Source organism: Nomascus leucogenys, chromosome 22a, assembly GCF_006542625.1.
Source record: "Nomascus leucogenys isolate Asia chromosome 22a, Asia_NLE_v1, whole genome shotgun sequence".
NCBI lineage: Eukaryota > Metazoa > Chordata > Mammalia > Primates > Hylobatidae > Nomascus > Nomascus leucogenys.
The window spans coordinates 138,759,700-138,774,236 of record NC_044402.1 but is presented as its reverse complement, the minus strand read 5'-3'; the positions used below and the strand labels follow the sequence as shown (position 1 = coordinate 138,774,236).

The 14,537-nt window shown below is 45.3% G+C and overlaps 1 protein-coding gene across 3 annotated transcripts in view; it reads right to left on the bottom strand.

The window, feature by feature from the left end:
- The window catches only part of TRAF3IP1 (TRAF3 interacting protein 1), a 79,382-nt gene that overhangs the window by 51,138 nt on the left and 13,707 nt on the right, over positions 1-14,537 (bottom strand). For 2 of the 3 annotated variants that reach the window (XM_003277483.4, XM_030803404.1), the window contains one exon: positions 1,030-1,050. In XM_003277483.4, the coding sequence (XP_003277531.1) occupies positions 1,030-1,050 (21 nt within the window). Of the gene's footprint in view, positions 1-1,029; positions 1,051-3,900; positions 4,003-10,339; positions 10,436-14,537 lie in introns of all 3 variants that reach the window. The other variant, XM_003277484.4, reaches the window with a different exon arrangement.

The window sequence follows — 14,537 nt, the reverse complement described above, 5'->3', positions numbered from 1 at the left end:
CAAAAGGCAGGCCAATCAACTCAGCACTTAAAGGAAATACAACACAAAAGGAGAAATGGACACATGTCAAGATGTTCACCCATCATCACTGGTAAAACTGACAATCAATCAGTAACTAAGTAAATTATGGTACAGTCACATGCTAGCCCCATTTTGTGTGAAACAATCCAGTACAGTAATATATCTAACAATTATATACATATGCATATATATATATATATATATATATACAGGGTTCTAGAAGAATATTCATTTAAGTTATAAGCAGTAGAATTACCAGTGCTTTTAATTTTTGTTCTTGTTTTTTTTGCATTTTTTAATTTTCCTACATTGGTATATATCATATTATGTTTATAATCTGAACAAAGTTTTCTTCATTTTGATAAAAAGAATTAATCAGTAAATAACGAGGCCTAAACTATTAAGACAAGTTTACTCCACTATTTAAAGCAAAAGGAATTAACACTTCAGAAAATAGTCAGAATTTGAATATTAGAAATATACTTTATATTCTGGAAAAAAAATCCTGAAATGTATTCTTTACAAACTTAAAACATATAAATTAAATCTCAAATTAAATTAGGGTAGTTGGCCAGGCGTGGTGGCTCACACCTGTCATCCCAGCACTTTGGGAGGCCGTGGTGGATGGATCACCTGAGGACAGGGGTTCAAGACCAGCTTGACCAACGTGGAGAAACCCCGTCTCTACTAAAAATACAAAATTAGCCGGGCGTGGTGGTGCACGCCTGTAATCCCAGCTACACGGGAGGTGGAGGCTGCGGTGAACCAAGATCGTGCCATTGCACTCTAGCCTGGGCAACAAGAGTGAAACTCCATCTCAAAAAATAAATAAATAAATAAATAAATAAATAAATAAATAAATAAATTAGGGTAGTTATGATCCTTTTCCATAAAATAAGTTACTTTCACTAATGCACTTTATAAAGCATGAATCTGAGAGTCCACATTTACATTCACACACATGCATACAATTGATATGACACACAGGTATCTAAGGCCATTCCTCACCTGCATCACTGGTGGAGTCACCTAAAAAAAAAAGCACATCAGAAAATTAGCTTTTGTGTAAGTCAACCTCAATATATTAAATGATGAGAACAGAATTAGAGAAAAAACACATTGTACATAATTTTGGATGTCTGTTAAGAAAAAAAGATCATTTCCTCATAGCCGCTTTTCTAATGTCCCTATTGCCATTTTGTTTTATTTTCAAAGATAGAAAAACAAAGAGGAAACAAACTGTGCATCATAAAATGGTACTAAATAGAAACAGGACACAGGGATGTGGAGAAAGCACATCAGAGAGAGGAAGTAAACAAGTTCATGAGACAAGAATCGACAAAGCCAGCGCCACAGAAAAAGCGCATCCAAATGTGAGGGAACGACGCAACAGTCTGAACCCGGCCAACCAAATCCCGGGCCGTTCCAAAGACTGGGAGACAGCCAACAACAGCCCATCTTATAGACATGATTGGCAAGTATTTTTCCATCACTCCTGAAAGCAGAAGAAAATCTTCCAGCTCAACATAGGCCCACCTCTGCACCTTCACCCAGGATCCTTTTTCTTCAAGTGCTGTGTCTTGGGGACAAATGTGACCTAAACAGTCAAAGTAAATGAGCAGTGGCACCACAGGGGTGGGGTGGATTCAAAACCACAGGTGGGAAATCTCTGTTTCACACTCTTAAGATGCACGAACACATTTGCAGAAGAGCGGAAAGCGCATGGATTCACATGACAGCCCAGGACCCTATACGGGCAGAGAGGAGGCAGCAGGGCCTGATGCAGCCCCTCGTTTAACACGGCCCCGCCTCAGACAGGAACAGCTCATGCAGCCTCAAGAAATCAGCCTGGATTATTGTGAGAGTCCACACCGAGCAGAGTGAGGAGCACTCCACAGACACCTCTAGCTCGTTTATTCACAGGAGGACTTTCTGTGAGCATAACAGCCACGAGCTCATAAATGCTGCCCTAAGAGGGTGGCTCTGGCAGGGAGAGAGGGGGCCAAGCTTGTGGATCAAGGGGAACCGGGAGGCTCTAGAGGACCCTATTAGTATGGGCCTGGGAGCCTCCAGAGGTCACACCCCACAAAGTGCCACACAGCACAGGGGGTACCCTGGCACCCGCCAGGGCCTAGGGGACTGGAGGGCACAGTGGTTAGCAGGGGCCTGGAGAATGTGGTTCCAGATAGTGCCACCAGAAGGGCAGTTTCAGAGACCCCAGCACTTTGGGCCAATGGGGGTGGAGGACTCAGCTCAACCCTGGGATGGGACTGCTGGGGACCAAGAGCAGGGGGCAGAAGATTTTCTCCTCATGGCTGTGCGGCCTGGAGCGTGTGCTTAGCAGAAACCAGCACTGAGAGTCCTCGTGTGACCTGGGGGCAGGCGGCAGACACAGTTTCAAACCCCTGGATCTTTCTTCAAAACACCAGGGTGTTGGGGACAGACCCTGAATTACACAGCACTCAGAAAGGTGCCTGAGAGGTGCAGTTATTCAACCACAAGGCCGATACCCAGAAGGAAAGTCAGCACAGTGAACTCTCTACCTTTCAATGGATACTTCCAGTCCCCGTTACCCAGAACCCAAGGCACCTGCCACATGGCCCACATCACCCTCCCCGAAGCCTGTGCTTCCACGGCACCAGCACTCTGCCAGCTCCTGCACTCACAATCTTATCCCAGGTGACCTAGTCCCCACCCAGGCTCCCGCCATCACCCGGCACCAGCAACTCTCACAGCTCCTCTCTAGCCTGGGCCTTCCCTCTATGCTCCAGGCCAGCTCCCCCAACATGTGCCAGCAGCCCTGGAATCCCACCACTTCTCCCTTCCCAGGGCGCCTCCACAGTCCAGGCCTCTCTCTCTTCTCTGGACAATCTTTAACCCTCCCTAATTAACATGGCCACTCTTTAAAATCTAAATATCATTATACTGCTCCTCCTAAAGACATAATTAGCCTCCTGCTGCTCTTCCAATAAAGGCTAAACTCCGTAAGCTGGCACAGGGACCTGGCTCTGGCCCCTCCTCTGGGCTGAGCCAGCCCTGCTGCAGTCACATCCCAGCTGGGATCTTGGTTTACACAGTCCCTTCTGCCCTGCAGGCTTTCTGGGCCACCCTCACCAACCAAGGCCCCTCCCGTCCCAGACTGCCACCCCATCAAACGGTTTCGGTTGATCTTCGAGCCTCATCTGCACCAGGAAGGCAGAAGGCCAGCCTGACTTCACTGGCTCATGCACTCCCAGCCTCAGGGCTGACATGCAGTAGGCCTTCAACAGATAATTTTCTGTTTGAACGAATCAACAAACATCAACCCTCCCCTGGCCACACCTCACTCTGCCACTGCCGCCTGCACAAGCCTTGGTTACCTGGGCACTGGCACCCTTGCAGGCCTGTTAAGAGCTCCAAGGCCTCAAAACACAAACATTGAATGGCTATTTTACCAAAGTTTTTTTTAAGGCTGAGAAAATTTAGGGTGAAAGTAAAATCTCACTGAGGTATAATTCAACACTCAAAGAAAATGACAGAAAAATCATGGTGGCCACAGCACTGTAACCATGAAGTCTGGGGGGGTACACCTCTTGACTGGTGGGGCTCTCCAAGTGGTGACCCCGAAACTTTTCAGGGACCACTCATGACACCCCCAAGTGATGAAACATACCACCTCCTCTCACTGACAAAGCACGGGGGAGCACACGAGTGGGTCCCATGCTATCAAGAAACCACCATGTTCGATTCTAGTTTATGCAAAAAGGCAGAAGTGAATTATTTGCCACGTTCAGACCCAAGGGGAAAACCTCGGGCTCTAGGCTGCGGCCCTTTGGGAAGAAGGTTCTGGAGGGCTCACTCTGCTCTCGCCAGGAAAGGGCAAAATGGGACCATTCTTACCTTTCTGCTTCTCTGTGGGGTCAGGCTCAATATTCTCACACCGCGGACTAGCTGAATTATCATCTGAAATACTAGTTGAGTTAATATTAGCTTCTTTTGTTCCTGACATAAAACAGTTTAAAATTAGTCATTAAGACTAATGATCAGCGGCTTCATTAACATAGAGCACACTTACTTATCTATGTTTTCCCACACTGCAAGTTTGGACTGACAAAGGACTGACCAAAGGCAGCTTTTAGAAAATATGCATCTAGAGGCTGGGCGCGGTGGCTCATGCCTGTAATCCCAGCACTTTGGGAGGCCGAGGTGGGTGGATCATTTGAGGTCAGGAGTTCGAGACCAGCCTGGCCAACATGGTGAAACCCCGTCTCTACTAAAAATAAAAAATTAGCCGGGCGCGGTGGTAGGCACCTGTAGTCCCAGCTACTCGGGAGGCTGAGGCAGGAGAATCGCTTGAACCTGGGAGGCGGAGGTTGCAGTGAGCAGAGATCGCGCCACTGCACTCTAGCCTGGGCAACAGAGTGAGACTCCATCTCAAAAAGAAAAAAAAAAAAAGAAAACATGCATCTAGAATGTTCCTCCCCCATGGGTGGCTCTGGGGTGAAAGGGAAAGGACACCCCAGACTGTGAGTGGATCCTGGGTCTACTCAGGCCAGGAGGAGCAGACTGCCCCCGCCCCCCATTTCTGGAGCTACCTGACACTGCCAGTCTCCACTCACCTCCCCACTAGAGCCAGACCCAGCAGCTGAAAGGCTGCAAGTAGGCGGCTGTTTCAGGAATGCAGGAAAAAAAGAAAAATATTTTGGACACAGTGCACAGTCCTGGCCATATTGAAAACTTCCACATATTGTCTACTAATTACTGACTGATGTTCCAAAGTTTATGAAGATAGAAAAAATATCAAATACCTCAGAAAATATTTTTGCTGTGAAAAAAAAAAAAAAAAAACAGGCTAGGCACAGTGGCTAACACCTATAATCCCCGCAATTTGGGAGGCCTAGGTGGGAGGATCACTTGAACCCAGGAGTAAAGACAACCTAGGTAACAGAGAGAGAACTCGTGTACACAAAAAATATAAAATTTAAAAAACTAGCCAGGCATGGTTACACACACCTGTAGTCCCAGCTACTCAGGATGCTGAGATGGGAGGATCACTTGAGTCCAGGAGTTCGAAGCTGCAATAAGCTATGGTCACACCACTGCACTCCAGCCCAGGGAAAACAGTAAGACCCTATCTCGGAAAAAAAAAAAAAAAAAAAAAGGCCAAGCGCAATGGCTCATGCCTGTAGTCTCAACACTTTGGGAGGCCATGGCAGGCACCAGCCTGGGAAACCTGGCAAAAACTCGTATCTACAAAAATTAGCTAGGCATGGTGGCAGGTGCCTGTAGTCCCACCTACCCAGGAGGCTGAGGCAGGAGAATCACGTGAGCCCAGGAGGTCGAGGCTGCAGTGAGCCATGATCATGCCACTGCTCTCCAGCCTGCGTGTAAGAGCGAGATCCTGTCTGAAAAAAAAGGGTAGGAGCCGGGTGTGGTGGCTCACGCCTGTAATCCCAGCACTTTGGGAGGCTGAGGCCGGTGGATCACGAGCTCAAGAGAGCGAGACCATCCTGGCCAACATGGTGAAACCCCATCTCTACTAAAAATAGAAAAATTAGCCGGGTGTGGTGGCACATGCCTGTAGTCCCAGCTACTCGGGAGACTAAGGCAGGAGAATCTCTTGGACCCGGGAAGGGGAGGTTGCAGTGAGCGAGATCGTGCCACTGCACTCCAGCCTGGTGATAGAGTCAGACTCTGTCTCAAAAAAAAAAAAAAAAAAAAAAAGACGGGGGGCCCAGATGAGGGGCTAGAGGAATAGGTTCTATATTACAGCAGGACCCAGAGCTGGAAAACTAGCCTCAGTCAAAGGACCTTCCACTCTAAAAAGAAACTGAGAGACAAAAATAAAATTGGAAGAATGTTCCCTTTCCTGAAACACAATCTTATAATTCTTAAAACTATTCAAAACAGCTTACATCACAATCAACCTGACATTAACTATCATATAACTGTTTTATTTATAATGTAATAGAACTACATAAAATAGATGACATATAATTTTGCAAAGACATTTTTATCAATCTGTGAAAATGATGTTGACTTAAATAGTCTGATTCAAATAGTTATTTATATTTTATTCAGGGTAACCAGAGAATAAACATGAAATATTAAGTTCTTAAAAAAAATCTAAAAATAAACATAAGCTTGGCGGTTGTAGATGCTCAACTTTAGAAGAAAACACTCTAATCATTTTAAGTTGTGTACTTGATTTCAAAGTGTCAAATATTTTCCATACTCTACCATACTCACCATCGCAATAAGCAAATTATAAATGCACTATCTTCATTCTGTAGTTCAGAGACCAATGACTCTTTCACAATTTTACCTTTTCAAAGTTCTAGTGGTATTCTTATGTAAGCTTTACTAAACCCCAATTCACACTGAGAGAAAGAACATGAAAACAGACTACACGCTCACTAATTATACCACACTGTAGAATCAATTCATAATCACGGAGAAGGCACTAACCAATTTGTCAAATAATACCTTTAAACAAATAAATAATGCACTTATAAGATTAAAATGATGGCCGGGAGCGGTGGCTCACACCTGTAATCCCAGCACTTTGAGAGGCCCAGACAGGTGGATCACCTGAGCTCAGGAGTTTGAGACCAGCCTGGCCAACATGGTGAAACCCCATCTCTACTGAAAACACAAAAATTAGCTGGACCTAGTGGCACACGCCTGTAATCCCAGCTACTCAGGAGGCTGAGACATGAGAATCCCTTGAACCCAGGAGGTGGAGGTTGCAGTGAGCCAAGATCCACGCTACTGCACTCCAACCTGGCAACAGAGTGAGACTCCATCTCAAAAAAGAAATAAAATAAAATAAAAATGACTATGAATTGGCAAAAAAAAAAAAAAAAAAAAAAAAGAAGAGTCACAGCATAAGCACAATCTGTTGTCTAGAGCTACCTGGTAACCAATGAACCTTGCAGGTGAGAATGTGAGCCCTGGTTCAAGACGCCCTAGGGTGGAACAGTGGCGCTTCCTCTCTCCACGGGCTACGCTTTGGTCAGGTCCCTCAGCCTTCCTAAGCCGCAGTTTGCTCAGTTTGCCCCGCCTCACAGAGTCATCCTGAGTCAAATGAGATCTTGTGCATAGAGCAAGGAGCACTGTGCCCGGCTGGGAGGGGCTGGTCCCTATCAGTCACTGTTATTGAAACTAATCAGACGTATGGCCCATAAATACAATTGAAAGAGGTCCATCATTCTGCCAGTGTTCTGCGCAAATTTTAGCTACACTAAGTTAAGTGTCATCAAATAGCCAGTGTTTTTTTTTTTTTTTTTTTTTTAAAAAGAATAGAAAAACATTTCTGGGACAATCAGAATATAGCTTGGGTTTTAGATGCTATCAGGAAGCAATAACTGAGTTCAGTTTGACAATACTTTTCTGGCTGTGTAGGAAAATGTACTTTTTTAAAGTTGCATGTTGAAGTATTTAGAGATAAAGTGTTAGGATGTTTTTTAACATACTTTGAAACAGTTCATTAAAATATGTAACTATATGCTGGGTCTGCTGGCCTATGCCTGCAATCCCAGCACTTTGGGAGTTTGAGGTGAAAGGATCACTTGAGCCCAGGAGTTCAAACCAGCCTAGGCAACAAAGTGAGATGCTCTCTCTACAACAACAACAACAAAAAAATTAGCTGGGCATGGTGACACATGCCTGTAGTCCTAGCTAGTCAAGAGGCTGAGGCAGGAGGATCACTTGAGCCAAGGAGTTCAAGACTGCAGTGAGTTATGATCATACCACTGCACTCCAGGCTGAGTGACAGAGCAAAGCCCTGTCTCAAAAGTACACATAAGAAGCCGGGTATCGTGGCACACACCTGTAGTCCCAGCTACTCAGGAGGCTGAGGCAGAAGAATCGCTTGAACCCGGGAGGTGGAAGTTGCAGTGAGCTGAGATCACGCCACTGTACCCTAGCCTGGGCAACAGAGTGAGACTCCATCTCAAAAAAATATATACATATATATACACACACATGCATAACTGTACATTAAGCAAAATGGCAAACATGTAAAACTAGTGAATCTGGGTGAGAGGTATATGGCCATTAGTTGTACTATTCTTTCTACTTTTCCGTATTTTTCACAATAGAAACAGAGAAGTAAGCAAAAATGAAATGAGGGAAATGAAGCAAAATAAAGACCTGACTTAATGTTACAGAAAAACTTGGAACTGTTACACAATTGTAAAGCGAACAAAGCATGCCTTACAGCTTGCATAACAACTGGAGTACAGGAAGAAATTGTTCATGTTTTGAAAAAGAAATGGATAAATTCCTTGTTGAACTCTTTAATCCACCCAAAAAATCAAAATGGTAACAATAAGACCCACAAATTCTCTGATGATGACCCAGGCTATGGGCACAGGGCTCGCGAGGGCTGGGTCAGTCAGTGCAACAAAGGCCGGCTTTGACAACACAGACTTTTCTTTGAAGCACTAAGAAGGAAAGGTACTGTGAGGACGGGCTCATTAACCAGACCCAATGGCAGTGCACCCTCAATGAAGAAATTAAGGAACTGTAACAACTGCCAGCAAACTCTGAATTCCAAATGTTAAACCATGACCAGTGCAAGGTAACACCTGCAACTGCAAGGACAGAGACCCCAGGCCCGTGCTGTGGCAGGACCCCAGGGGAGCAGGGCCAGGGTGGGGAGGGAGGAGAAAGACAAGGGACCGGGAGTCTCTCCAGAGCCCAGGCTCTGCTCCTGGCCACTGTTCCCAACACCTCGCACCGCCACCCACCCCACACTGCCACCCAAGGACAGCGGGAGACTCTGCTCCCCAGCAGGTGGCATCAGGCTCCATCCCAATGTCTGCAAAAAGCTCAACCCAGAAACCACATTTGCAGTTTGTGCTTCTTACTGCCTGGGCTTGTGTTATCTTCACACTTGTCGATATTACCTATACAGTCCTCACTACGTGTCTGGAGAATGATTTCAATTTGTTCTAAATCCATTGCCCATTTTAGGATGAGCGCTGTCTCGCCCTGATCCAGGGCTGGCAGTTCGGCAGAGGTAATCCGTGATAAAGCGGGTTAGACTGCAGCGTGCCTGGGGCAAGCCACCACTTTATGGACACCTCGTTCACCCTCAAGGCAGGTATCTTTATGCCCATTTATGACAAGGAAACTGGCTCAGAGAACCCACTCACATGGCTGGCTCAAGGCCATGAGGCAGGTAAGCAGGAGGTGGGGAGTCATCCCTGTGGCCTCAGAGATGAGGTCCTAGCTAGCTGGGTGGGGGCTACCAGGAGTCCACCCCTCAGGCTTTCGCCACTGCCTGCTGCCCTCTCCTGCAGTGCAAGATTGCAGTGTGCCTGGGTGTTTCCCCTCAGGCACCTGGGGATGAGGAAAGCTCCCACAAAAAGAAAACATACATCACCAAGATGTGGTTGAACGGTAACATGCATGCCCGTGTGGCAGGGGCTCTCTTCAGTGGAAACACCCTGCTCCAGCTCAGTCACCTTTTACTCCACCATCCCATGCTACTGAAGACCCAGACAACTCCCATATAGTCACCCTACTTGGAATAAAATAACCACAGATCATCTTTCACACTGCGGCTGCTGTACCAAGCGCGCCCACTCCTGGAAATGCCAGCTCTGAGGGGAACGCACACAGAGAGAGAAGGATGTGCTCATCGGTATTCAAGCTACACTTCAGAATGTGTAAAAGTCAGACAGATACAAGGCAAGTTGGGCCCAGCAAAAATTTCCTCTTCCCCTAAAGTCTAATTTTACACTACTTTTACCTTAAGTGCAACTGAAGAATTCTAATATTTTGAAGAATTCCATCTGAAGTCACAGATGACAGTAGTTACTGATACTGAACCAAGGACCACCCCCTCTGAAGCAGCAGGACAAGGGCTGGGCGCACCCGCCACACGGCTGGCCTGAATGTGATTGGCTGTGACAGGCCAACTTCCCCAACGTGCCTAACTAGCACTTTAAACATCTCTACGGCAAGCATTTTCTGAGTAGAATAAAGCAGAGCGGGATGAAGACATAAAAACCTTTTCCCTATGTCATCAGCCACACCACTGTGAGATCCCAACAGCAAGATTAAGAAAGCATTTTCACTGAAATGCAAAAATAATCTATGTATAAAAAGGCATACAATTAACTTAAAGCTGAGTTAATAAAGTTACATAACTTAGCATATTAAACCAAATAAAACCTCAAGTTATGTCCAGTCTTCAATACATCATGAAAAAGTCTCATGAACATTAAAGTAGTTAGAATAATTTTTTAACAATGTATAACTACATTGAGATATAACCATTCACATTAAAGTGGTGAGGAATTTAAACTAAAGAATATATTTTTCTTACCTATTTCTGAAGTTGTCGTTTCCTGATTTGGCTCATTATTTATTCCAGACACTATGGAGTCTAAAATTTTAGCTGAAATATTATCCTCCTTCCTTCCTGACATAAAATAGTTAACAACAGATTAAAATATTATAAAAGATTTTGTGTTTGGTTGTTTTAGCTGGGATTTATAAGGGTTACACCAAGGTCACCAGCAAACTGTCTTGTCAACTAAATGGTCAATTCTCAGCCTCCACATGACTCCCCTCTTAGAGCTTGACAAGAAGACCCCTCTCCTTCCCTAACACTTTCTTCCTCTCCAAGTTTTCCTACAACTTGTTGGCCTTCTGTTTCCTTTGCAAGGATGATCCTCCCTCCTCCTCTTCCTCCTCCTCCTCTTCCTCTTCTGACCTGGGGGACCACAGCAAGCTCTGGAGTTCACCGCACCCTTTCCTACCTACACACGCCCCTGGACTAATTACTGCACAAAGGTCCATGTCCGTAAACATCACTTGTATGCTAGAACTCTCCATTTTTTGTTTTTCCCTTCGGTTTCTCCAGCTCTCTCCTGATCTCCAAGTCAATATATCCAGCTGTCAACTAGATGTTTCTACTTGGTTGGTCCACAGCCATCTCAAATTTGTTGTCCAACACAGAATTCCTAACACTGCCACCTATTCCACCAACCAGTGTCTCCCAGAACCGTCTATGTCAATAAAGGCCACCCCCTAGGAGCCCAGACCCCTCCCAGAATGAATCTCATCTTTGATTCCTTTCCATTCAAACAAGTGGCATCCAACCCATCAGCACAGTAAACCCAGCCTGTTCTCACCACTGGCATGCTGGTCCAAACCATCACCTCCTCTCATCCAGATGCCACGGCCCCCTCCTCACTGCGCTGCAGCCTTTACTCCTGCCACTCCACAATTTTAAAAGGAGGCCTTCTAAAACCTAAGTCAAATCTTGCCTCTGTGCTGCTTAAAACTCTTCAAGGACTTCTGTGTGCACTCACTGTAAACCACACAGCTGCTGTGGCCCGGGACCAGTAGCTCCAGGCCCTGCTTCCTGGCCCAGCCCTTTCCCCTATCGCTGTTCCCCTCTCCACCTGCCTCACCACTCACACACCTGCATGTCCTCCTTCACCCAAGTCAGCTCTCTGTCCAGATGTCCTCCCTCGGAGAGGCCCTCCCTGCTCATACCCCTCATCCCTGCTCCTCTTGGCTTCATTTTCCTTGAAGATTCATCACAAACACGCACATATGCACCCCTGTGTTCTCTTTATTATCATAAATGTCTGCAGAATCAGTGAAGGAAGGCTCAAATGGACAATTTAAGCCTGTGATTGACTCAGGGTAGGAAATCCTCACCTGGCCAGGGGCAGCCCTGCATGGGGCCAACATGTCCCTCTGCCCCCTCTCCACTCTGGCCAGAAGGCAGTGTTCTAGAGCTCAGGCCCCAGGTCAAGCAGGGCCACACCTATGCCAACCACCCCCACAGACTTCCACATGTTCGATGACCAAACAGAAGCACAGGACCAGGCAGTAAAGCTTTCAACTCTCAACATTCACTCACAGCCTCCACTATGGTTCACTTAGCTTACCGAGCTGTTTCCTGCTATGTTCCTTCTTAGCTTTACAGTAGGAAGAGTTATGTTCTTTTTCAGGGGAAAGACTATTTTCACTGGTTTTAGGGTCCCTTCTTCCTAACATAAAATTGCACAATGAAAATATATATTAAACTTAATCTGTAATGTAATGTAAAGCAGTTAACAAACAAACGAAATTAAAACGTACTCATTAAGTCAAAGTGATCAGCTCTGTACGCACTACTTAGAAATATGCAAAAATTATAATATTCTCAGGCAGAATGCTTTCTGGATTCTGCAGGGATTCCAGAATGACTTTAAGAGTCTAAATATGTTTAACAATGTGATACCCTCACACCCTGTAGTAAAGGCTCATTCATCTCCTCGGGCAGGACACAAGAGGTCCAGTGTCTCACACACTTCGGGTACTGGGCATTTGCCCAAATGAGAACCTACTTAAGTGAGGCAGAATGTTCAGGCAGAGTGCCAGCTTTGCTGGGGAACCCACGGGGAGGTCAGTGCCCGGCTAGCAGGAGGGGAAGACAAGAGTCCACTGAGCTGTTGATAGCTCAGGGAAGCTCAGTGTCAAAAAGCCCATAAATGTCTGGTAACAAAATCTCTTAAGTTCATACAAAAGAACCCTAGAGCACAAGCTCACCAGTAAACACAGATGCACACATCAGAAGCAACTAGAAAAGACGAGCAGATGATACAACTGTCTGCTTAGGAAAGCCAAAAGAATCAACAGAAGAACTACTGGATTAAGACGCAACAACAGGCCAGGTGTGGTGGCTTACAGCTGTAATCCCAGCACTTTGGGAGGCTGAGGCGGGTGGATCACTTGAGGTCAGGAGTTCGAGACCAGCCTGGCCAACATGGTGAAACCCTGTCTGTACTAAAAATACAAAAAAAAATAGCTGGGCATGGTGGCGCACACATGTAATCCCAGCTACTCAGGAGGCTGAGGCAGGAGAATCACTTGAACCTGGGAGGCGGAGGCTGCAGTGAGCCAAGATTGCGCCACTGCACTCCAGTCTGGCGAGAGTGAGACTCCGTCTCAAAATAAATAAATTAATTAATTAATTAAATTAAATTAAATAAACCAGCGAGCAACCACTGTGACCAACAGACACACCCAAGTACACGCAACGTGTTCTCAGAAGAGGGGGACACCTTTACTAAGCTGAAGTTGGAGGTGCCTAATCTTCCTAAACTAATGAAAGCATATATTTAACACAAGTCCAATTAAATTCTGAGACGTTAGTTTATTTTGCAAGAGTGGAATTCTTGAGTCATGAAGTGCTTTTAAAATTCATCCAGAAGAATAAGCAAATATGATGGCTTAAAACTTTTCAGAAGAGAACAAAGATAGGAAACTAATAGTAAAAATAAAAAAGTGGAAGTAAAAAACACCACACACAAAAAGGCCCATAACCCAGACTACAAAAGGCATCACAGAGCAGGAGAGAAGCGTTCAATGAATAAGTGATCCTGGAATCACAGATGAATTATTCTGACAAAATAGATTCAGAGCCTCACCTTATACCACAAATTAAAGTAAGAGATAACATAAGAAATTAAGTAAAAAAAAAGTATGATAAAACGCAAATCACCTCTCAAATCTCTGGACAGATTACCAAAAAAAAGATTAGAGGCCTCAAGCACATAACAATTTAACACTTAGGCAAATCAGAAACCAAACCAAATATAATTAGTAGAACAAACTGAAAAAGTAACACTCATGCAAAAGTTGGCAAATTGGCAGATGTCCTTAACATACAGCACGCACAAGCAAATCAGTAAGAACGCAGACTCCAGAAGCAAGAAGAACCCAGGGAAACCAAAGAACAGGCAGGTCAGAAAAGCCCAAAACACTCACACACGACGACAAGTACCATTTCACTGGTAATCAACCTTTTTGTTTTTCATCCATCAAAATCAGCATGCCTTTACAACACTGGAGAAGGTGTGGGGTGAAGGGCCATTAAGGGCACGCAGTAGTCATAATGCCACACCCTTTGTGCCAGCCACTGTGCTTCTAGAAACCCACCCCACAGCGGTCAACCAAAAGACAGCAAAGGCTTCTGGCACTAAGCTGGTCACAAACGCATTACTAATTATTGTGCACACGTGGAACCTACCATCTAAGCCTCCTTTCTAATGGGAAAACTCCCACTACTACATCTTGCCACCCTTCTTTAACTTACATAGTTTAGGAAAAGGATGATTTTTCAGAAACGAGCACTGCTCATTCAAAGTAACTTCATACTTCAATGAAAAATAAGCCTCCAACGCCAGTGGCCTCCAACAGGGCTTCCCTGCATTTGCCTGACACTCTTGTGTTAGGCAAGATGATGAGGTACTATCCTTCAGCGGACCGCAGGCCAGGCCTGTACGTTCGGCTTTTAGCATGACTTCCAATCACAATTTCTGCGGTTTTTAAACACATAAACATTATCTGCCTACATGCTCTATGTCCAACCTGCATCAGGATTAAATGCAGACTGCCAACGCAAAGGATGGAACTACTGAAATGAAGATGGCTGATAAGTATTTCTGGAAAATGAAAATTTGATCACAACACAGATCTCCAGCAAAGAGGGGCTACTCTGCCCTGATGTCATCGCTCGCACA